General features: G+C 38.5%; 1 protein-coding gene across 2 annotated transcripts in view; it reads right to left on the bottom strand.

Moving 5' to 3' along the window:
* Positions 1-10,580: 10,580 nt before the first annotated feature.
* The window catches only part of cox16 (cytochrome c oxidase assembly factor COX16), an 86,319-nt gene continuing 70,366 nt past the window's right edge, over positions 10,581-26,533 (bottom strand). For both annotated transcript variants that reach the window (XM_073040232.1, XM_073040231.1), the window contains exons 3-4: positions 17,970-18,038; positions 10,581-10,799 (exon numbers count right to left, since the gene is read on the bottom strand). In XM_073040232.1, the coding sequence (XP_072896333.1) occupies positions 10,683-10,799; positions 17,970-18,038 (186 nt within the window). In that variant the 3' untranslated portion in view covers positions 10,581-10,682. The remainder of the gene's footprint in view (positions 10,800-17,969; positions 18,039-26,533) is intronic.

Raw genomic sequence — 26,533 nt, 5'->3', positions numbered from 1 at the left:
TTTGCACTGCTGATGAAGGATCTGAATCTGCAACATTGACTGCTCATTTCCCTCCATAGATGCAGCCTGACCCACTATGTTCCTCCAACACCTTGTGTGTGTGTGTGATTGAAGATACTGAGGGGTTGTGAATGGATAAATGCTTCCTCTTGTGGGCGAATTGAACCTCTTTGATGTGCTTAAGGCTTTAAGAGCTACAAGGAAGTGGGGTGATGGGGTTGGGGAAAAAAACAGCCATGATTGAGTGGCCTCAATGGGCCAAATTGCCTAATTCTGCTGCTTTATCTAGTCTTGTTAAAACAATGGCCACCCACTTAAAACAGAGATGAAGTCCCCACCCCACTCAGAGGCCTGTGCATCTCTGAAATTTTTTCTTCACAGGACAGTGAAGCAGAATCTAAATACTTTTACAGTATTTATTCCTGGGTGAAAAGTTGCCATGGGTAAATGGGAATGCAGAGAGTAGTGTAGAACCAGATCAGGCACAATCTTATTAAATAGCAGGGCCAGCTTGAGGAACAAGTGATCTACTATTTTGTTTATAAACAGGTGAGAGGCAAAAAGACATAGTCTGTGAAAAGTAGAAGAAAGGAGTGCTTAAATGTCAAAGGAATGATCATGCAAGGTGGAAAAATATTCTTTGGAATAAATATTAGGGACAAGAAATGAAAATGCTTAATTATTATTCAACATTACAGAGTAATCTGCTGGTAATCTAAAATAAAAATGCTAGTAATATTGATTATCTGCAACATTTGAACATATTATCAAGCCCAGGAGGTAGACATATGCCTAGTTGGCAAATGAATAGCATACTTTAACATAACACATGGAACTGCCATGTCTGAAATTATCACGTTGAGGAACGTTAGTATTGGGAAATATATCTTTCAACTCTCAGAGCCAACACTAAATGCATTTATGTATGCAAACAGATCCATTTACACTGATAACATAGCTATATAACTTAAGCAGGATTATAGTTCTGACAGAAATTATTTTTAATTATATTAGCAATGCCTCTTGCACTTACCTTTGTAACTAACACTAGGTCAATCCAGGGACACATATCGCTATCAGAGGCAACCAATCTGTGTCAGCAATCAGAAGACTTTATCCAATTGGTAAATGAAATTGTCATTTCACAACAGGATATCACACACAATCCATTCTGTATACTAAAAAAGTATACAACACTGTATACTGAAAAAGTATTTCAGGAAGCATATTGTATACATTTCTCTGACATTAAATGTACCCATTGAAACCTATTGAAAATGGTTGTGGAAGCTCAGCTGATCAGTATATTTAAGTCAAAGATAAATAATTATATTAAGATACTTTACAAATGCATCTGAAAATGTGGCAGGAAGTCAAAAAGTCACAAAACCAGGTACAATGTTGAACAGCACACTGCCAAGTACATTCTCAGAAAGACTCATACATTTAATGCAGTGCGATATTTACAGGGTATAATGTATACTCTGCTATAGTGTAAGAATCTAGGGGGATGCCATTAAACATTATGTATAGGCTCAAAAGAACAGGTGGAACACAGCAGGCCAGGCAGCATCTATAAGGAGAAGCACTGTCGACGTTTCGGGCCAAGACCCTTCGTGACGAAGGGTACTGACTGTATATTAGAATAATTATTACAGTTGCCCCCAAAAAAACCTCATCAATTGACAGTTACTATAAAGGGTGGGGGTCACAGAGGTAAATGAAGTCACCATTGGGCCACAAAACAGAAAATGGCTGAGAACCACTCGTTTAGACCAATGATTTTCACCCTTTTATCATTGAGGGCGGCATTGCCACTTAGTATTTTATATACCCAAGCAACTTCTTTATCCATTTAAAAATGTTTTGTATTAAAGGTTTTATACGCTGCAGCAGTGTGCTGATTGCAGTCTGGGTTGAGAACTCATTGGAGGACTATGGTACAAACCAGTGGGCTTCAGAGTTTCTCGAAACCCTGAACTCTACCCTGAGTGATTCCCTTATCTCCGTGATGACTGCTTCCTCTGAGCACAGCGGGGAATGAGATGACAGCCCTTTGCACGTAACCCAAATTGGTATGGAGTACTCCCACCTCACCTACAATATGCAACTTTTACATGACAAGTGACTAACAGTGTAAGCATAAAAATACTAAGATTTTTCCATTCACAAATTCAACAGCACAGTAAAATCAGGATTAGAATGGAATAGAATTGTGTAAAATACTATTACATGACATGGTGCATAGCTTTTGACCGGAAGAAGCAAATATATTTGAATATTTGTGGTTAATTGCTAGATATTACTTCTATTGATTCAGTGTCATGCTAAGACTGATGAATTCCATTGGGCATGTCCTTGATCAAAATCCTTCTGCTGGAATGACTCGTGGCATCAAACAGTCCTGCTGTTTTTAGAGAGAACTCTGACAGGTTGAGGGTCGTTTAGCTGTTCCCAACTAATTTCAGCACTAAATACCAAACACGAGGAAATCTGCAGGTGCTGGAAATTCAAACAACACACACAAAAGAACAGATTTTGAAGGAGCAGGGAGGTTCTACTGCAGTTGTACAAGGCCTTGGTGAGACCGTACCTAGAATATTGTGTGCAGTTTTGGTCCCCTAATCTGAGGAAAGACATTATTGCCATAGAGGGAGTACAGAGAAGGTTCACCAGATTGAGTCCTGGGATGGCAGGACTTTCATATGAAGAAAGACTGGATCGACTAGGCTTATACTCACTGGAATTTAGAAGACTGAGGGGGAATCTTATTGAAACGTATAAAATTCTAAAGGGATTGGACAGGCTAGATGCAGGAAGATTGTTTCTGATGTTGGGGAAGTCCAGAATGAGGGGTCACAGAATGAGGGATAAAGGGGAAGCCTTCTAGGACCGAGATGAGGAAAAACTTCACACAGAGAGTGGTGAATCTGTGGAATTCTCTGCCACAGGAAACAATTGAGGCCGGTTCATTGGCTATATTTAAGAGGAAGTTAGATATGGCCCTTGTGGCTAAAGGGATCGGGGATATGGAGAGAAAGCAGGTACAGGGTTCTGAGTTGGATGATCAGCCATGATCATACTGAATGGCGGTGCAGGCTCAAAGGGCCAAATGGCCTACTCCTGCACCTATTTTCTATGTTTCTATGTTTAACACATACAGGTCAATGGAAGGCAGAGAGAACCAGCCTCCTGCTGCATACGCACTGACTGGGCTTGCTGCAGACAGCCCCACCCAATCTGCAGTTTGTTCATCATACTCATAACTGTTATAAGATTACCAAAACATGGGCCACACCAGGCTTTCCATATTCATCCTCTTCCTGCCCTGCAGGGTGTGAACGTGACTTGTGCATGGCCAAGCAGGAGCTGAGATAACAATTGAGGGGTCACCCCTCACACACACCCCACACATATATATACACACACACATGCTAAGCTGTTTTCTGTCTTAGTTACATCAATTAGCATATTTCCCATTCATTTCATTCAGGTTTCCAGTTACTTTACATATACTAATTCCTTTTTATTTATGTAATACTCCATTAAAACAGTAAACTTACCTTGGCCCATTCAGAAACTCCTGTGGCTCTAGTTTCTTGTTTTTTTTTTACTTGTGGCCCCTATAAAATCCAGCATGGATCACTGGGAGGTCATATGATCCATATTGAGAACCAGTGGTCTAAACCATAGAAATCTCCTAACTTAAATTCACATTTACGAAAAACAATCTGCACATGCTGGAAATCTAAGCAATACACAAAATCCCAGGCAAACCTAGCAGGCCAGGCAGCATCTATGGAAGAAAGCAAACAGTCGATGTTTAGGGCCAAGACCCTTCATCAAAACTCATAAATTCATATTTAGATTGTCAAGAATTGAAGAAATCAGATTTTTAAATAGATATTATTGAAGCAGATTGCAGAAGCTTTACTTTCAATCAGCAAAACAAGCCCATGTGCCCTGTCTTGAAAACTGTTATTTTTAGATTGTTGTCACACCCAAGAACATTTGATCAAATCTGCCTAATAAGTATGCCACACTATGTAAATTAATAATTGTACACTAAATAACCACATCACATCATATCACATTATCTACCCAAGCCTAATGGTCCCAGAGTAGATAAAAACTGCAACAAAAAGACTCTCATAGCAAAGAGAGCTGTATGAAGGTAGCTAACTGCTGTCTTATTATAAAATGTTGTTTCCATATTTAGACTCATGACAAAAACAACAATAGAACAGTTCTCCGGTGCTGGTAATGTTGCATTAATATATACCTGACATCACTATTTATATTGAGCACAAATTGAACCAGAAATAATGAAGACTGACTGGAACCAAAATCAAGAATATGTCATTTTTTGAATCATTAGGCTTTTTTTGAACATGCATGGCTCAGTAGTTATTTGATGGGAAAAAGTAACTAAGAAACAAGAAAAGCCTAAAAGAAAGGAAATGCAATTATCATGAAAAGTTTTAATCTTCATGTGGAGTGGACAAATCAACTGGGCAGCAGGTTGGAGGGCAAGTTCAGAGAAATCACTGGGGACATTTGTCTAGGAACAATACATCAGGGGACTAACCAAAAAGCCTACCATTGATGCTGCCCTTACCTGCATCTCGCCACACTCACCCCATCTTCCCACTGCCTTAACAGTGTCAGAGTTGCGCATGTCCTTACCTACCACCCCATGAGCCTCTACATCTACCACATCATTCTCTGCAACTTCCACCATCTCCAAAAAGATCCTACCACCAAACACATCTTTACCTCCCCTCTACTCTCCACTTTCCACAGGGATCAACCCTGAAGAAGATGGCAGGGTTTGTCATCAAAATGTTGGTTATAATCGATATCTGTACCCGGCTGGAAGCCTGAGAAGAGTTCATTCGAGTAGATATGTCGTTTTGATCTTTCACAGCAGACTGGATTTCTGTAAGGTCTCAATGGATTAGAAGAAAGCAATTACAACAGCGTTATTCAAGAGAGGAAAGAGAAATCAGTGAACTGTAGATCATTGATATGATGACAGGAGTTCAGGAAAGTACCACCATTGAGCATCTTTATATGGAGCGGTCCCATAAAAAAGCAGCATCCATCATGAATGACCCCCCACCATCCAGGTTATGCTTCCTTCTCACTACTATCATCCGGCAAGAGCCTTAGATTCCACACTACCTTGTTCAGGAAAATCATTATCCTATAACCATCAAGCTCCTGAACCAGCATGGATAACTTCACTTACCAGAACTCTGAACTAATTGCACAACCTACAAACTCCCTTTCGAGGACTCTGCAACTCATGTTCTCAATATTATTTATTTTTCATTTGCACACTTTGTCTTCCTTTGCACATTGTTTGGCAGTCTCTGTTTATGTATAGTTTTTCATAAATTCTATTATATTTACTTATTTTCTATTAAATGTCTGCAAGAAAATAAATCTTAAGGTAACATATATGTTATTTTTACTTGAATCTGTTGTTAAGTTAGTTGTGACTGGATACTTAAGATAATCCCACAATACAATTAGGCAGTGTCAGAATATTTTATGAAACTGTAATAGATTTTGACAAACCTAACCTAACAGGGTAGAAAAACCCCCCACTGGATATAGTACAAGATTGTTAAAAAGACATTGACAAGGTATTACACGATAAGTGATCATAAGGCTGACAAGCTATCAGACTAATAGATGTGTGCTAAATGATAGACAACTGTCATAAAAAATATAACATTCAGCTCCACAGGCTGTTATATTTGGAGTGCTATTATTTTGCGTAATTATTTCTATCATACATTAATGACTGTTGAGTAAAATGTTTTACTTTTGTTAACAGTATATGACTGGAAAAATAATCAGTTAGGAGACAGATTGAAAAGGTTAATGAGCAATAAATATGACAGTAAATGAAATCTGGAGGGGAAAAAAGTGAGGCAAGAAGAATGAGAAAAATACTTTTTCATAAATAGCAAAAGCTACAAAATGCGGCTATTTGAAAGGCTGTGTACAGTGTTTTAATAGCCATTTAGATAAAGAAAGAACTTTAGATGGCAAATATTATGTAAATAAGGCAAATCTTACATGCAACCTGGAGGCCTTTTTATGGTTTGTTCTCTGTGCTGAATGGAAAGTCTTTCTTGCCTTGGCATGGTGTGACAATTCATTAGAACAATCAGCATCAGGTTTCATTATCATTGTCTCATGTGATGTGAAATTTGTTGCTTTGTGGCAGCAGTACAGTACAAAGACATAAAATTAATATAAATTACAAAATAAGCATAATGCTAAAAAGGAATAATGAGGTAGTGATCATGCATTGTTCTGGAATCTGATGGCAGAAGGGAAAAAGCAGTTTCTGAATAATTGAGTGTGAGTCTTCAGGCTCCTCTACCACCTCCCTGATGGAACTAACAAGAGGAGGGCAAGTTCACAATGGTGACAATGTTGGATGCTGCCTTCTTAAGGCACTGCTCCTTGAAAATGTCTTTGATGGTGGAGAGGGTTGTGCCCATGATAGAGCTGGCTGAGTCTACAACCCTCTGCAGCCTCTTCTAAGTATCGATGGTAACATACCTCAAAACTCCTAATGAAGTAGAGCTGCTGGTGTGCCTGCTTCATGATTTAGAAACATATTTAGAGATACAGCGCAGAATATGCCCTTCTGGCCCTACAAGCCACACCGCACAGCAATCTACCTGTTTAACACTTGACTAATCACAGGACAAATTGCAATGACCAATTACCTACTAACTGGCATGTCTTTGGAATGTGTGAGGAAACCAGGACACTCGCCTGTGGTTCACAGGGAGAATGTACAAACTTATTACTGACAGCTCCGGTGTTGTACTCCGAATTCCGGAACAAACCAAACCATAATAGCGCCACGCTAGTGGAACGCTACAGTGATACCCCACTGCATCAATGTTTTGGGAGATCCTCTGAGATGTTGACACCCAGGAATTTAAAGCTGTTAACCCTTTCCATTCCTGATCTCCCTCAATGAGGACTGATGTGCATTTTCCAGACTTCCCATTCCCCAAGTCCACAATCTATTCCTCAGTTTTGCTGATATTGAGTTCAAGGTTGTTGTTGCGGCATCGTTCAACCAGTTGATCTGTCAGCTCTGTACTCCTCCTCATTACTATCTGAGATTTTAACCAACACAGTGCTGTCACCCACGAATTTATAGATCACATTTCTCCTTTGGCTAGATAGTCACGAATGTAGAGAGTAAGCACACATCCTTGAGATGCGATTATGTTGATTATTAGCAAGGAGATGCAGTCACCAATCCATCCTAATAGTAGACTCAAGAACACCAACACATGATGTAGTCTTCAGGCACATCTGGCTTCTGGAATGGGTCTGCCCAGTGCACCTCCAGCCCTCTTAGGTCCACTTCTGTCTTGTTGTCATTGCACTTGCTGCCATATGAGATTTGTTTCTATCACCCAGTTTCACTCCAAATCCCATGAGGTCCTAACACTAATGGCATTATATTGCTGGTCTTGACTGGCCGATAAAAATGTTCTTCAGCTTGGGCAGCCTTGGTGTTACCACAGGAACTGGTGTGTTTTAATTAGGACATGGAAATAAAAACACTTCCTTCTCACTATCAAGGGTAAATCTGCAGATGCTGGAAATCAAAGCAACATACACCAAAAACTAGAGGAACCCAGCAGACACTGGGTCTTGGCCCGAAACATCAACCGTTTACTCTTTTCCACAGATGCTGCCTGGCCTGCTGAGATCCTCCAGCATTTTGTGTGTGTTCCTTCTCACTGTGACTATTTTCTCTTGGAAGAATACAAACCTAGCATCAGTTGTATTCAAGGGTTCCAATCCTCAATTTGATGCTGTTCAAAACATTTTTCACACAATGGAATTCATCCATATTGAATCACTATATATCTGATTCAACTCTGCAGCTTGTTTTTTTAAAAATTTGATTACCAATGGAATATTGAAATTCTTAATTTTAGCTACGAAAGTAAGCAGATCCTGGAGCAAGATTATGTGACTGAATATGGTGTTCATAATGCTTTATCTCATCTCATCTCATCACATGCTTCCCTTCACCAGTGTTTTGTAAGTTGGTGTAAGAGGTATGCTGGAGCACAGAATATTCTGTATTACATGGGTAAGGGATGGCAGGAATATACAGGAGAATAATGAATGGGAACTGCATAATAGAGTTAATTCTAAATTGGTTAAAAAAAAGTGCATAACACCTAAAATCTTTTCCAAGATCATTTTCTGACTGCTCGTTAAAATGGCGTTCAATTCCCTGAAGCATATTTAATTTTGCTCACCAAGCATTTGGCAAAAGGAAACTTATTTAATTTAAAGTTTTGAATATCTAGGATTACAAGGACTATACCATTATAGCTCTTTGAGCTTGCATCACGTTTTAATCTCATAGTTTATACCTTATTTCAAATTTACTTTCCCACCAAGTTTCTGACTTTGAGTCCAAAAACAAAATTGATCTTGGTCTTGAATGGACTCAGTAATTGAGCGTCCACAGCCTATGGGCTTGTTAATTCCAACATCCCTCCCCACCATCGGCCATATCTACAGCAGGCAACATCTATCATCAAAGATCCTCACCATTCAGGCCATGCCATCTTTCTGCAGCAACCATCAGACAGCAGGTACAAAAGCCCGAAGCCCCACACCACCAGGTTCAAGGACAGCTACTGCCCTTCAAACATTCCGTTCCTGGACCAAATGGCATGACCGTAATCACAACAGTTTAGCAACACGATGCCTACTTTGATCACCAAGTACTAAAATGGACTTGTTTTTGTTCTAATTGTTCTAACTTGAAAAAAAACTGCATAATTTATTCCACTTTATATTCTTCCTGTGATGCTGTGTGGCTGAGATGCTGCTACTAGTGAGTTTCTTACCATACCTGTGCATACATGCAGTTGTGGTTATGTCAATAAACTCAACTTTGTCTTTAGAGACACAGAGGGAAGGAAAAACATTTCTCCTTTTCCTTTTCTCCTGCTTCATAACCTGAGGAGAACTTCCCAACTCTTGACTAGTGAAGCATACCTTTCCTTGTGAGGACAACAGATTTACATTCAATCCACTTTCAAATATCCTATTTTAACTATACATAACCATACACAGACAATTTTAGTTACATTTAACGTTTACACTGTTCCTGTGACTTTGCTGCCTACTTGCCACATCCTCTCTTCCCCCATCCCGGCACTACATCACTGCTCTTTTCTGCTGAGACAACAATCCCCATGCTTCCACCACAGTAAGATTTCAGATAATTGATTCAGTAATTCCGCTACAATGCAACATGATGAATTGACAAGGCTTAACCCTAATAAGAAACTTAGACTTATGCTTCATAATGTAACTTATTTTTGGTAAGCTGTTTTATCAGACAATTTTTATTTAGCTGAAGAAAGATTGCATTTTTGCCAGCCCAGCAGAGAAACTGGGCCAGCTTGAAGACGCTGTATACTTCAGAGTGAAAAATGAAACTCCATAATAATGCCGAAGTTTGGAAAGAAAGCAAGATCATTATTTTATGTATATAGGATTAGAATGAATTTTGCAATTCACTGTTTATTAGTGTACACTTACTGATGTTTTCATCAATTAAGTGCATGTTCAGCTTTCCTTTTAAAGAGTGATGCAAAGGATGGCAGGTAATACATTCAAGCTGCTGGCATCCTGACAAACTTTCCTGTTGGGTTGTATGATTGTCATTCAGGATTATGAAGGCCAGTTAAGATAAACCTTGGATTATAAGGGACATGAAATCTGTTTACATTTAATGGTGAACCCAAACCCGTGCAGTCATCCAAGTCTAGAAACCTTATATAGTATTAATCCAGTGAGTATCATGCACCTAAAGTAGTTTGGGACAGTATTATGCAAAACACATGAAACTTTCTGAAGGTTAACTCTTCTCATAACAATGCAAAGTCTTCACTTACAAGCTACCAGCTTGGCCCAAGGCTGTTTTGGGTATTATTGTTCCTGATGAAGAAACTGTTGTGGGATACCTAACAAGAAACTGTGATTTTCTTTGGGGATCTGCTTAGTTGAAAAAAAAATCCAGTTAGGGTTCCATCTATTAATCTAGGAGGTGAAAATTCCTCGAGGCATCTAAGCAATCTCTAGGGATGTGCAATTACAGGTACAATTACATGAATGCAGGGAACAGACTTACCCTGGTACCTGGGGCTCCAAAAATGAAAGCCAACATGAAGCAGCTCACAAGGAGCTGCATCTTTCACAAATCTAGAGCAAGCTCTAATTGAGAGCTAGCAGCACTGGTTGCTAGGAAACAATAGATATTGCTGCTTGAAAGCAGTGTACGAACACTGGAAAACTAAGGATAGCATATGGCTATAATTTCCTGCTGCAATAGTTCAAAGCTCATTTTGCACTGTTGAAACCTTCAAAGGGTAATTTCAAAAGAAAAATCATATTTCATAGATAGTAAGGGATTTCCAATACAATCAGTAGATCCTTTCACATTCACTCTGATCTCCCATTTTACAGTTATTATTAAATCAATACAAAAAAAACAAACAGGCATTGCAAAATTTTTTTATGTATATAACATTTTAAATTCAAATTAGCTGAGGTATTCAGTTTCCAGACACAAGTGAATAACAACCAGGCGATTCACGTCACTATTTAATGCTGCTCCCAATTTGTATCTTCCGTTGTTGTTCTTGGACAGCTTTTGAATCTTCCCAGGGACGTGGTCCTCTGATGTTTACCCATTCAGAGTCAGGCTTTGGAAGTTTCTGTATTTTTATTTAAGAGAACAAAGTTGGATATCATCACTCTGTTACATAACAAAATTGATGTATTATATTCTTTACCAAAAGACAATTTTAAAAAATCACATGCACAACAGAACATATGCAGTATAATATAAACAATTACAATTCAGTGGTTTGAACATCATAACATCAATACTTGCACATACTCTGAAAGCTATGTCACTGTTCCTCTAAACACTTCACAACCACCTTTCTGTAGATGCAGTGCTATCTTTGATGACAATTCCTTGTTCCAGCTAATACTGTTCCATATGCCCATTACAGGGCATTGCAATGCTAGAATAGAACACTTTCCCCCTTTCTCATCAGTGAAAGCAAGGGGTCTGGAACAGCAGGTATGTGTCATCCTCACTAAGATCTCATTTCGTGCTTTCAGCAATATCTCTCAAAGCAAGGAAAAAAAGTGGAAAAGCTTCAGAAGAATAAAGTGTTTCCATGCAGAAATATATTTGCACCTCTTTAAACATTGTTTAGATTTCTGTTCAATTGTCTTTTCTTATTCTGTACATTTCCTCCAAAAGAAAACTAACAGCTGAAGTATAATCCAAGATGGGGTACTGCCTTTCACTCTTTAGGAAACAGGTAAGCATCAAATTGGATTGTTTGTTATCTTTTCACTAACCTGCCTTCCCTTACTTTGGAAAAAGTAGTGAGCTTCTCGAGCTGATAGTCTTCAACAATCAAACAGAAACTCAGTTTGGGAATCGGTGAGGCTTCACTACTGTAATAGAGCTTTATACAGAATTTCTGAAACTGGCATTGTCAAGAAACACCTTTGGAAATGCAACCCTCAGCAAAGAGTTTATGAGTAGCACTGCTTTAGAAACTACTTGTATAAAATGTCACATGAACCACCTATGCAATATGTGTATAATTAATCAGGTTGTGTGTTGACTCAGGATACAAACCAACTATGATGCTACAAATTGCAAAGTAAAATTCAAATTATTCAACTGTTCAAACATGTTCATTCCTAAACTCTTCAGATAAATAAAAGTCATTGTGTACACTCACAGAATTTAATGAATGAGCAACAAGACATCACACAACAGCAAACAGATCAGCACCATATCCTTTCTTTCCTCTGACCAGGAAACATCACTACATCAAACTGGGCCAAACCCACACTAACTAAAGCTTGCTCCCAAAGTAAGGTATTGTCCCAAAGCTCCACAGTGGAGAACAAAGCACCACTTTCAAAATTAGAATGAGCAAGGGCTGAGGCAGTTATTCAATTAAGACTGTTCTACAATCATGAATACTTGGAACCTGTTTCATTGCAATCTCACATTTTCACAGTCCACGGGGAAGGAAGACTTTTACTCTGTCAATTTTAGCTCCAGTTGAACTTAAGTCTTAAGTATAGTAGGACAATCAGCCACTGCACATTGCTGTAATATAAATGTTAATAATGGGAAGATTTGTCCTCTCCACTCAAGGGAGCAAAACCTACGCAAGGAAAGATTCCGAAGAATTTCTGGACAGAAGAATCCTATTATCAGAATTTAGGAATGCTTTCCATAAATAGAAATGTTAACCCATTAAGATTTCCAAGTACAAATCCTTTAAACAGCACTGGACTTTCAGACAAACATATCCTGAACACCAAAAATAGTAACGCAAATTTTGTATTTTGGTCAGCACTGGGTCAACATCCGGCAGATGGGTGGTCACAGGTTGAATGAAGTATATTCTTGGAACAATCGTTCGTCCGTTATGTGATGGGCCATATGACCTGGGTGATCATGGTCTTTCCATGACCATGATTGTTCTTGGCAAATTTTTCTACAGAACTCATTTGCCATTGCCATTTTCAGGGCAATGTCTTTACAAGACAGGTGACCCCAGCCATTATCAACACTCTTCAGAGATTGTCTGCCTAGTGTCAGTGGTCACATAAATCAGGACTTGTGATATGCACCAGCTGTTCAGACGACCATCCACTACTTGCTCCTACAGCTTTATGTAACCCTGGTCAGAGGGGCTAAACAAGTACTACATCTTGCCCAAGGGTGTCCTGCAAGCTAGTGGAGGGAAGGAACACCCTACGCTTCCTTTGGAAGAGATGTTTCTCCAATCACCAACCCCTCTCTGCAAACAATATCAGAATTAAAAAGACTGTTATAATGTTAAATTATACACTTTAAATATAACTGTGATATATCTGCACAGAGACTGACCTTGGTTTTGATACATGTCACAATGGCAAGTACATATGTACATTTTAGATATAGGCTGTCCCGGGGTTACGAATAAGTTCCTTTCCTGAGTCCATCTTTAAGTCAGATTTGTACATAAGTCAGAACAGGTACATCCGGTATTATTTAGCGTCAGTTAGTCAAACGTGTGTCTTAGTATATAGTTTATGTTTTACCTTTCTATGCATATAAAACACTTAAGAAACGTAAGTATTTCAATAATTAAACCACTGCTTTGCTTAATAATAATTGTAGCTTTCATCAGGGCAGGGCCTTTCACATGCTCCACTATTCTCACTTTATCCTTTACCTGTATCCTTTAAAGTTGTTCCGATCATTGACTGACTGTAGCCTAACGCTTTTCCAATGACTGATGGTGTTTCACCTCTTTCCAATTACTTTATTATTTCCACCTTATTTTCAATCGCAATCGTTTTCCGTCAATGGAACAGAAAACTGCGGATTTTATGTTCTATCGCTGAGCAGCAGTGAACCGTCTGATTGGCCTATCAGTGTTCTCTTTAGGAACTAGTTGACTTGATCAGCATTTCTGATCTGGCTATTGTTCACGATCACACTTAATAAAAAAAATACAGCAGCAGCCGTGGGCGGCGGGTTGTTCCTGGACCTAAAGTCAACCCACGCTGTGAAAGGTTAAATGGGACAAGAGGGAGCAGTGCTGACTGGAAAAGGGGGGTCAGGGTGAATCTTGCTAAGAAATATTTAAGCCAAATACAAAGTTACACACTCAACAGAGTGTTAACAGCATCGCGATCTGACTTAAAATGGTGGACGGCGTTCTCCTCCCTCCGTTCGTAAATACAAGTTGTCCATAAGTCGGACATTCGTAACTCGGGGACTGCCTGTATTATATAGTGTACCTGCATTTGGTCGTACACATGTGAAAATAATTTTGCATAGAAATCTATATTTTTACATTTGAAGATCTTTGTTCTTTTCTTCCTTCAACCACAAAGACCTCAATGAAGTATATTTGCAGAATTACATAACTGTATCACTTATGATAGTCAACATTTTAATTGGACTGAGAAATCCCATTACCTCCAGGATTTTCAGACGAATCTTCATTACTTTCAGTTACTCTCGCTGAATAGTTCAAGCCAGAACAACTGCCCACCTCTTCAAATGGAAAGCATCACAATGGAAATTCTGTACAGGACAGCTGCACAGCTTAGAAGGAATCATGGCTGACAGCTACAGTGGCAGTTCTGATGTAGCAGATTGAAAACTCTCCTAATCAGAATTCTCGATCATAAAACTCCGGAGCTTTGTTTTGACTCTCGAATCAGAAGCTATGTTGCATGTCAAATTTATCATTCCTTCATAACTATTTTCTTCAATTCATTTACTGCAATTAATATAGAGATCCAGCAGAAAATGAGCTTTTAGAATTCTGAAAAGATTTTACAGCTGCAAGACAGAGAACCTTTGTTGCCTGTAAAAATGAAATGTTGAAAATGTCACTACACTGACTTCTCTGCACAGTACTCGTCACTTGGCTCAGAGATAATTAGGCAGAATAAGAATTCCCAAATGGAAGGGACAAATCCTTCTCACAGTACAGTGCTGACATAAAGGGCACTATAATCAATCTTATGGCTTGCAGTGGTCTAACATTAATCATGGTGCTAACTCCAGTCAATCTCAGCTGCATCAGTCTTCCAGTACTGATTTCCCCTTCTTTCCTCCTCAAAGTCATTCTAAATAATAGTAAATAATTCTAAACAACATATAATGATAGATGGCACATTACAGCAGCTAAAGGAAGGTCACAGAGCCAAAGAAAAAGTACAAAACAACATGGAGATTATGTATTGTGCAAAATCACAAAAAGGGAAACAATCAACATTGAAACCAATGAATTCAGTAGAGTCATAGAAAAGTACAGCACAAAAACAGGTTCTTCGGCCCATCTAGTCTGTACTGAAACATTTAAACTGTCTTCTCCCATTGACCTGCACCGGGACCAAAGCCCTTCTTAGTGCTACTTATCCAAACTTCCCTTAAACATTGCAATCGAGCTTGCATGCAACACTTGTGCTGGCAGATCATTCCACACTTTCTTGACCCTCTGAGTGAAGTGGTTCCCACTCATGTTCCCCTTAAACTTTTCACCTTTCACTTGTAACCTCTGGTCCCACCAAACTTCTGTGGAAAATGCCTGCTTGCATTTACCCTGTCTACTATACCTCTCGTAATTTAGTATACCTCTATCAAATCTCTCAATCTTCTACATTCTAAGGAATGATATCCTAACCTATTCAATCTTCCCTTATAACTCAGATCATCCAGACCCAGCAATGTCCTGGTAAATGTTCTCTGTACTCTTTCAACCTTATATAAATCCTTCCTGTAGGTAGGTGACTAAAACTGCATGCAATATTCCAAATTAGGCTACACCAATGTCTTGTATTGCTGATGGCTCACTGAATAGAGTGCAACCAAACCATATAGTTGTACATCAAAGAATCAGGCCCCTTGACTCACTCTGTCTATGGCTCATCTAGACCAATTCTAAAGATTGAAAAGATAAGCTTTATTAGTCACATGTACATTGGCACATACAGTGAAATAATCATTTATGCCAAATGAAATCAGTGAGGATTGTGCTGGGGCAGACCACAGTGGTTGCCATGCATGTCCACAACTTACTAACCCTATGCCTTTGGAATGTGGAAAGAAACCCACACGTCCATGGGAGAACATACAAATTCCTTACAGACATTGGCGGGTATCAAACCCCAATCAGTGATCGCCTACGCTGTAAAGAGACTGCGCTCAACACTATGCTACCATGCTTGTGTTAACTCCATATTCCTCTATGCCTTCATCTTCAAAGACTCTTGAAGTTATTGGTATTCCTGCTGCCTCTCCCTCCTCTGACAGCTCTTTCCAGACACAATTATCTTATGAATGATTTACCTTTCAGATCAACTTTCAACCAACACCCTCTTACTTTAAACCTGTGCCCTCTAGTTTTAGCACCTCTATTAGGGAAACAAATGCTGACTATTTCTCGTATTTATGCCACTCATAAATTTATCATCATGTCACCTCTCAGCTTTCTTCACTCCAGGGATAACTGACCTAGCCTATTCAATCTCTTTAGAACTCCAGCCAAAAAAAAATAATCAAAGGATGATCTGTAAGGTATGTTAAGTTAAATCAACCCAAGGAGAGGAATTAGAAAAAAAATGCAGCAGGAGCCTTTGGGTGGGCATTCCATCTAATGGTGCAATTGAACAGCATGCTAGTGAGCTTACATCTGTGGAACTTGGCTGCAACAATGTTACCTTGTAGTTTTCCCTTAGTTTATAAAATTGAAAGGAAAGTACACAGCACAAAGATTAAAACCATGCTAGTTTCATTTGGCATTGATTGCCTTTCAACCTTCTGGATTTAATTTTCCAGCTACTGGTGGTTTGCAAAGGCACCAGACACGAGTCATCATCAGATCACAGCACGTTTTGGTTACCTGACTTTTTAGTGTCCAGTTTGCTCCTCCAGTCACAAAACTGAACGAAGATTGTACAATTCCACTTCATCGAATTAAAGTGAAATTATACAGTCTTTTATCAGTTCTGTGAACGGTAGAGATTACAGAGCTGGCATCACCTATACCACTGATCCGTAGGATTAGGGTAGTGTGGAAGAATGCAAGTATTCAGGTGCATATCCCCAAGACAAAACTAGTCAGTGAATCAACAGCATTCAGGTGTACTACAGAACTACACTTCCAAGGCATTAGCCTAGTAAGACTAACAAGGGACACGTGATAGTGCCAAATATTAATCATCAGAACAACTGTGGCATGAGAGAGCTTTAGTTACCTTCAAAGGAAAATAACTGAAGAGAAAAGAAGAATAAGTTGTGGTAATCAATGCCAAATGAAACTAGCATGGTTTTAATATTTGTGCTGTGTACTTTCCTTTCAATTTTATAAACTAAGGGAAAACTACAAGGTAACATTGTTGCAGCCAAGTTCCACAGATGTAAGCTCACTAGCATGCTGTTCAATTGCACCATTAGATGGAATGCCCACCCAAAGGCTCCAGATTGGCACTTAAATTGTCCTACAGTCTTTACTCATACCTCTTCACTAACCAAGCGACATTTCCAGCCATTCCTTTCACCTTCATCAACTTACCTGGTTTAACCGTTATTAAAACTAACTTGTTGGCAGTTTGTGGAAGACATCTCAAGAGCCCATTGGCATCCTGTATCTGTTGTTCACAGATCTATATGCTCAGCAATACAGATTAGGATTCTTTGTGAGTATAGTTCATTCACCTTTTCAAAAGACAAGAAAAGCTGTCTGGAGGTTCCAATACCAAGCGCTGGAACTTGTGAGCAATTTGTGACGAAGTATTTTAAGTACAGGGTGAGGAGTAGAAATAAAAGTTTCACTAATAGGGTATGCTTTGAGACTCCTCTAGAAAATCCCCATTCGATGTTTTGATCAACATTGTCCACTTGGCCGCATCTACAATCCTGCTATAGTACAATTACTCCTTATATAACATGATAATGTAAACTTAAAAACATCACTCAGCTTTCTTATGAAGTAGCAAAACAATCTTGCAATGAAAAGAAATAGCTAATCCAGTGAAATCAAGTGGAAGTGTGAAGCTAGTGTTGGCTGGATGAGCATTCAGAATATAGCTCTGAGATTCTCCAGAGTACAGAGACAGGAAGATCAAAACAAACATGGGCATAATAGCAAACCAAAATACTGATGGTTTAACTGTACTAGGGCAGGGGGAAGAAATAAGGAGACACACAGGGAGGGTTTGAGCAGGTCCGAGGTAGCATCAACGATATTGAATGAATACAATGCGTTCATAAATCCTGAATAAAATGCTACTAAACATTGAGATTAGTTGACCAGGACCACATAATTTTAATACTACACCTGATATTCTGACTCCAGTGTAACCTTGTCTTTATTCTTCTTTAACTGTGCTTCAAGTGCAGGATCCAACTGGGAAAAAAACAAGATATATATAAATGACTATTTAATGTAAATACATAAGACAAAAAAATTGTGAACATAGTTTGTTAAACATTACTTGGTCAAAGTTAGTAGAAGATAAAATTTCACGGCATACTGAAAAATGTTCCAAGTGCCAAGAACTTCAGGATTCTATTACCAAACAACATTTTAGAACAGATTGCTTCAGTTACTTAGTGGCTACTCATGTGTATATTCCAACAGCTGGCATCAGCAAGTCATTTGATCACTCAGACATCCTATCTGAGCCAAGCCTGAACCAATCATTGCTTTAATGTCCTATGTTATCACCTTCCAAAAGGAGTTAGTGGTGAGCAAGAAGCAGCAACTCGTGTCTGTCTGATTCTTATTTAAAGCTAATACTTAAAAGCAATCAGAGCAAAACCAGTTTTAACTTGGATTAATCAGACTAGAAAAATTTCTTCAGTTCAGTGCAGCTTGGAATTATATAGAACATATTGGTCTTTTCTATTTGGAGACTGATAGAAAGACCACCATTTTATTTCCATAAGAGTTCTTATTACAGAGTTATATAATATCGCTATTATATCATAAATAAATACATAAGTATATTGCCCATCTTCTAAAGATTAAAGTTATTAATTACAAGAAATTCTGTACTCAGCTGTTTTGATGAAACAGTGCAAGAAAATGAAAGTCTGGAAAATTTAATGACACAATTGAAGAGAACATACTCCACTCAAATTGGAGACACTGTTTCTTATTCTGTCTTTTGTCCCCTTCCTTTCCAGTCCCAATGACGGGTCTCATGCCAAAATATCGACTGCTCACTTCCCTCCATAGCTGCTGCCTGACCTATTAAGTTCCTCCAGCATGTGTGTTGCTCAAGGTTTCCAGCATCTGCAGAATCTATTGTATTTCCAATTCAAGACAGATAACGTGATTTGTATTGTATCCATACTGCCGGGTGAGACATTGGCAAACTGTCAAATGGCGAGAGTTGCATTTGACAGAGAAGACTGTGGAATGCATTACAATATCAAGTTTTTTTTTGTTGTAAGTAAACTTGGAGCTAATATGGTCAACAGCCATTGACAGTAAATGAAAATAATATAACTACAGATGACGAAAGTCAGAATAAAAGCAACCATGCTCAAAACACTCAAGTCAGGCAGAATTTTTGTTAATGGTTCATGCCAAGACGCCTCAACCGAACTGAAAAAGAGAAACAGTCAACAGTTAATAGTCAAGTGCAATTGCAAGTTGCACAACTTAAGAAATTGCAGATAAATGCTGTGAATATTTATGTTTGTATTAAGTGCAAATTCCTTTTCCAATTTTAAGATCATAACATTTCTTATGTCAAATTTAGATTACTGTGAACATTTATAACATAAACTGTTCTAAATAAATTAATGGATGGCTATAAAATCTAGAAGAAATTATCTTAATATGACAATCTTAAAGGGAGAACCCATACTGAGAAGCATTTTCCCTAAAGATTTAGCTTCGTTCCTGGAGCTGATTTTTCATTATTCCATCTGTTTGGTTTTAGTAGCACAGTCTTAAACTAAGTTTGGGAAACAGAAGGTTTCCTAATCAAATCTGTGTTGTGTATTTAAAATTTCAGTGATATTTGAGTGATACTGTTAATATATTCTTTAAGCATTCTTTGTTGTTCACCTATTTCATTATGAGTTATGGATAAAAGTATGTGAATAGCATACGTCATTAGGCCACCGTGTCATATGAGCATGCTTCGCTAAAGTAAAAATGAACTAGACACATTTTCCCAGGCTCCCATCTTTTTCTTTCAATTGTGTTTTGTAACTTAAAAAAACTAACAGCAGCAATGAGCAAGCTTTAAAAACGAACCTGAGACGACTACCTACCTATTGAAGTAAAACTCATAAAAAGTGAGTACCGAGTAATAATAATAGTAATAAAAATAAATAAAGCAGAAATGGTTAGCTACTTTGGAAAGATAGATGAGTTCAATTGCACAACAGATGACTGAACCATCTATACTGAACAGATTGAGCAGTACTTTAAAGCAAATGGAATAGTCAATAAGAAACAAGTGACAGCTTTTCTGACTGTTATAGGTGGAAGAGCACACAGCTTGCTTAGAAGTTTGATTGTTCCAACCAAACCAACCAAGATGAATTTTGCTAATATCATGAAAGTAACGCAGGAACATTTAGAACTGAAACCGTTATTGATTGCAGAATGTTTTAGGTTTCATAAGCAGAATTAAAGGGCAGGGAGTCCATTTCAGATTATGTGGCTGAATTGAAGAAATTAAGTATTGCCAGTTCAGTAGTAGGCTTAATGATGCACTGAGAGATTGCTTTGTGGAATCTTATAAAAAGGATTCAAAAATGGGTTCTAATTGAAGCACAACTCACACTTAGAAAGAGCAGTTGAAATTGCCGTATCAAAGGAAGCAGCTACCAGAGACACAACTGAGCTGCAGTCAGGAATGAAAGGGTGTGAACAAAATTGCAATGTCTAGATAGAAACTTGCCTGACTGAACAAATTGTGTTACTGTTGTGGCAAAGGCTTACATACACTAGACCAATGCAAGTTTAAAGATCAAACTTGCAGAAAATGCAACAAAGTAGGAAATATACAAAGAGCTTGTCAGGCAGACGAAAATAAATGGACTGCATAGGAAAGAGTAAGAGCTAGGAAGTCAAATTGCAGCATCAAAAAGATCACTAATCTACATCCTGTTGATGAAAACACAGGACTGAGTAGCCTTGAGATTTACAATGTGGAAACTAACAGAAGGCAAGCAATACGGCTTACACCAGAAGTGAACGGCAAATTAATTAAAGTATTAGACACTGGCTCGGCTGTTTCAGTCATTCAACAAAATGAGTTTAAATGGCATTTCAAAGATACTGAACTGAAGCCTGCAGATATCCAGCTAAGAACTTATACTGGAGGAAAGATCATTCCTGTGGGAATGACATTCGTAACAGCGAGAGAAGAATTGCATCCAGAATTGTCAGAATCACTTCCTGCAGCCCAGAGTCAACTCCTAGAACCACCATGGAGGAGGCCCCAGAACCAATTATGTTCTATACCGAGTTGGAATTTATACCTAAGCAGGGAGGAGTGTTGTGTATTTAACATCTCAGCAATAATTGAATAACATTGTAAATGTATTGTTTGATTAAGCATTCTTTGTATGTTTACATAATTCATTATGGGTTATACATAAAAGTACGTGAATAGCAGATGTCATTACGCCACCACATCATGTGCGTAGCTTGCTAAAGTAACAATGAAACAGACACCTTTTCCTAGACTCCCAAGCTTTAGTTTTTGGAGTTACAAAGCAGAATAATCTGGAGTAGCCTCCTGATGAGTCCACCAGGAAGCAGAACATGAGGCGGTAGGGACACTCAGAGCAAAGCATCCATTATTAAGGAGCCCCAGCACCCAGGGCATGACCTTTTCTTACTGTTACCATCAGGAAGGAGGCACAGAAGCCTGAAGACAAACACTCAGCGATTCAGGAACAGTTTCTTCCCCTCTGCCATCTGATTCCTAAATGGACTTTGAACCTTTGAACAGTACCTCACTTTTTAAAAATATACAGTATTTCTGTTTTACTGCACATTTTTTAATCTATTCAATATACGTATACTGTATTTGATTTACTTATTTTTCCTCTTCTATATTATGTATTGCATTGAACTGCGCTGCTAAGTTAACAAATTTCATGTCACATGCCAGTGATAATAAACCTGATTTTGATTCTACACATGGATATCATCATCTTCTGTTCTGACTTACTGTTGGTCCACAGATAGAAAAGCAGCTGCGAACAGTTCCAACTCGCCTTGGCAGTCACACCGAACCCAAGCAAAATCAAGGCCATGCTCAGTGGCAGCTACACTAACCAATGCTGTTTACAGTCAGATTGGATTACTAGAGAGTGCTGGCAATGTGAACTGCTGCGAATGGAGCAAGGTCTATATGCAGGGTGAAGAAACTACATAGACAGTAGCGCTCACACTTGATCATTAGAAAGAATTGGGTCGTCAAGTGCATGGGGCTCTGGGGTTTGCCCTTAGTACAGGGTGGCCCACAACCAGCACATGCACTACATCTCCTGTTTTTATTTCCGATTTCCCACATATGCAATGATGTTTTTTAAATGACATTTGGTTTACCTGGAACTCCAAAACAGATTCAATTCACAGAAACATAATGAAAAATCTGCAAAGACAGACAGATGTGGTGGCCTTCATTTTGATGTCTACATTTCTATATTGTTGCATAAAGTTGTACATAGATCCTGAATAGACAGATGTATCAGAATGTGCTCAAATTCTATTTGTCCCTGACAGTGCAAAGGATAGTTTGGTCAAGTTACCACAAAACATTTATTTTAGTTGGACTATGCTATTTCACCTAATCCTTGCAGACCCTTTTATCACAAAGCACCTGAAATGTACTTAAAGCCCTACATGAAAGGGATAGGGTGGATCTTGTTGGACAGGCTGTCAGTTAGCTAGCAGAATGCTTTATCACAAGAACTGTCAAACAAGCTCCATGAGATTGCTTGGTTGCTGGTGGTAAGGACACATGTATCTGGAGTCTCAGTGTCAACTCATGCTATTTTCGAGATAGTTTCTCAAAACTAAGATCACCATCTATCTCTTACTGTGTTATGCAACCAGCAGCGACAGATATGGAGTTGAGTCAAGTTTTTATAAATAAACAATAAAATTTATTAACCTCTACTCAAAAACATTAAAGAGTAAACAAACGACTAACTTAAACTGAAGTTAACTGTTATGCGTCTATAGTTATCAAACAGTCAAACTTAGCAATAATTCTTAACAATTCTTATTCAAGCACAGTTTTAAAGTGGTAGTTTAATAAGTCCATATGATTCATAAAGTATGGGAGAGGAGAGGCTTCCCAAACCAGCTTTGGATTGATGCTTGAAGAAAGACGAAACTGCTGATGCAGATCCCAGCCGCTAAATGCCTTTTCCGTAGAGAACCTGAAGAATAAGATTTCTCAAAGTAACTGACCTTTCGCCAGAGGTGGTCACCACACACCTGAGACCTTGCAGGAGTTAACCAAAAGTGTGTGCCACACTTCACATCAATCACGTCGATACACACAGAATGCCATTGATTTTCTACCCAATTCTTTGGGTTTGCACGAAGCTGGTATTTCTTCACTCTCTGTCTCTCTCTCTCTCCTTCTATGATTACGTAACCACCGACTGCAATTCCCAACGAAGCAACTACGCAACTAATTACTGTATCTCCTTTCACACCAGCGGGACATGCCATCACATCACTCCACTATCACAAGACAATTACATCATGCTCACGAGAAACTCACAGGACAAGTAACATCTCCACTTTTGATCTATTAAGAGCAAAATTTTTAACTACTATTTGCAAAATATACAAATGTATAAAATTTACAAAATGCACAATATACATACAATTATCATACAGCACTCTACAAACTAATATAACATATGGCAGGAGTGTATATAAATATCAAAATTCCACTCCATAAAAAAATTTACATTGCAAGTTCAACATCTGGACACAGTCGGCAATCACATTACCTTTGGTTTTAATGTGAGTTATTAAGAGATCATATTCTTGTAAAATCAAACTCCAATTTAACAACCTTCTGTTTCTGTTTTTCAGTTTACTCAAAAATACCAATGGGTTATGATCGGTGTAAACCACAAGTGATTTCTGAGTTGCACCAACACACACATCAAAATGTTGCAGAGCCAAAATAAGAGATAATAATTCCTTTTCTATGGTTGAATAATTTCTTTGAGGCCCATTAAATTTCTTGGAAAAGTAAGCCACAGGATGGTCAACATCATCACAATTATCCCTTTGTAGTAACACTGCTCCTGCAGCCTCGTCACTGGTATCCACAACTAAGGAAAATGGCTTTGCAAAGTCAGGTGACCTGAGCACAGGTTGGTGACATAGGATAGCTTTCAATTTATCAAAGGCCTCCTGACAAGGCTCTTTCCACACAAACTTCTCACCTTTCTTCAGGAGGTTAGTTAATGGAAGGGCAACCTCAGCAAAGTTCTTACAGAACTTGTGGTAATATCCCACCATTCCGAAGAATCTTCGGAGAGCCTTTTTACCAGTTAGAGAGGGAACCTCCAAAATTGCCTGAACTTTTGCCTGAATATGTGCCAACCTGCCTTGACCTACAATGTAACCAAGATAGGTCACAGTGGCATGGTCAAATTCACTTTTAGCTAAATTAACAGTTAAGTTAGCTTCTGAAAGCCTTTCAAATAGCTTTTCCACTGCAAGAGATATGTGCTTCCCAAGTGTCATTCCCTGTGACTAAATCATCAATATAGGCATCCGTATGTTTCAACCCTTGAATAACAGAATTGATCATTCTCTGGAAAGTTCCTAGAGCATTCTTCATTCCAAATGGAAAAATATTATATTCATATAACCCAGATGGTGTTACAAATGCAGAAATTTCTCTACCTTTATCCGTCAGTGGAACACAGCAATAACATTTTTAACAGATCGATCTTTGTAAGAAACTTAGCTTTTCCAACCTTGTCCACACAATCATCTACCCTAGGGATTGGATACGCATCAGTTTTTGTTACAGCATTCACCTTTCTGTAATCAGTACAAAACCAAATACTACCATCTGGTTTAGGCACTATGACACAAGGTAAACTCCAATCTGAAGTAGAGGGTCTAATAATATCATTTTCTAACATAAATGCTCTCTCTTGTTCAGCAATTCTACATTTTTCCATGTCCATTTGATATGGATGTTGTTTTATGGATTTGACATTTCCAACATCTATATCATGCAAGCCTAATGTGGTTCTTTTTGGAACGTCTTGAAATAAATTACTAAATTTCATAATTAACTGTTTCATTTGCTGTCACTGCTGTGGCTGTAGATGAGCCAATTTCTCATCAATATTTTCCAAAATTGTCGAATTTGGTGGCCTGGCGAAAATAATGTTCAGTTTAAAATAAGCCTCAGATAGATCAGCTGCCAAGTTCCCAGGGAGATCAGACTCATTGTTATTGACAACAACAGTCATAGTGGCAGACTGTTTTTCATATTATGGTTTTAGCATGTATACATGACAAAGCTGTGTTGGCCTTCGTCGATCTGGTGTTTTTAACCACATAGTCCACATTATTAACTTTAGATATAATCTCATAAGGATCATGAAATTTAGCTTGTAAAGGGTTCATTTACACAGGGAAAAGAACCAACACCTTATCTCCCGACTTAAATGACCTCATTCTAGCTTCCTTGTCATACCAAGTTTTCATTCTTTCCTGAGCAGATTTTAAATTTTCCCTTGCTAGGCTGCAAGCTTTTTGTAATCTTTCCTTAAATTTTAATATATAATCCAACAAATTAATATGTAGTTCTTTGTTAACCCACTGTTCTTTTAACAATGCCAAAGGTCCTCAGACTCTGTGCCCAAACACAAGTTCAAAGGGACTAAAGCCTAGGGACTCCTGCACTGACTTCCTTACTGCAAACAAAAGCAAATGATTTCCCTCATCCCAATCCTTCTCATTCGCAACACAAAACATCTAAATTATTGTTTTGAGGGTAGAATGGAACATTTCTAAGGCCCCTTGTGATTCTGGATGGTACGCAGACGATGTAATCTGTTTGGCTCCCAGTTTATAAACTACCTGCTGGAATAACCCAGACATAAAATTACTTCCCTGATCAGACTGGATTTCTTTAGGTAGCCCAAATAAAGTAAAGTTATGAGAGCCTTGGTCACAGTTTTAGCTTTTATATTCCTGAAAGGGATTGCTTCTGGAAACCTAGACACTGTACACATGATGGTCAGCAAATACTGATGGCCAGCTTTAGTTTTTGGCAATGGGCCAACACAATCTACAATAACTTTAGAAAATGGTTCACCAAATGCATGAATAGGTTGCAATGGGGCCACTGGGGTGACTTGATTATGTTTTCCCACAACGTGACAAATGTGACCAAAATGTGGCCACATCTTTTCTCAAACCAGGCCAGTAGAAGTGTTTATAAACCTTGTTCGCTGTTTTCTTCACATCAAGATGGCCACCCAAGGGCATACTATGAGCCAAAGTTAAAATCTCATTCCTGTAGACTTTAGGAACTACTACCTGGTGAACAACTGCCCATTCCTCACTTGCCAGAATCTCAGGTGGTTTCTATTTCCTCATTAACACTCCACTATTGAAATAAAACCCAAAAGGTACTTTCTAAATTTCACTATCTGGAAGAGCATTCTCTCTCAAGCTGGCAATTTCAGTATTTCTGCACTGCTCCACTATGATCTCCTTCCTAGACAGAGACAAGTCATTATGGTCAGACTTAATACAAGGATCTTGGTCAAACAAGGAAGGTAGGAAAGTTCCTGACAAATCATCAAAATCTGAATCCCGATTTGAGCTGTCATGGGTATCAGACCCATGTTGCACAGAACCAT

The sequence above is a fragment of the Hemitrygon akajei genome, chromosome 3 (genome assembly GCF_048418815.1).
Source record: "Hemitrygon akajei chromosome 3, sHemAka1.3, whole genome shotgun sequence".
NCBI classification, from domain to species: Eukaryota; Metazoa; Chordata; class Chondrichthyes; order Myliobatiformes; family Dasyatidae; genus Hemitrygon; species Hemitrygon akajei.
The sequence above is the reverse complement of the archived record's forward strand: the minus strand, read 5'-3'. Positions and strand labels throughout refer to the sequence as shown.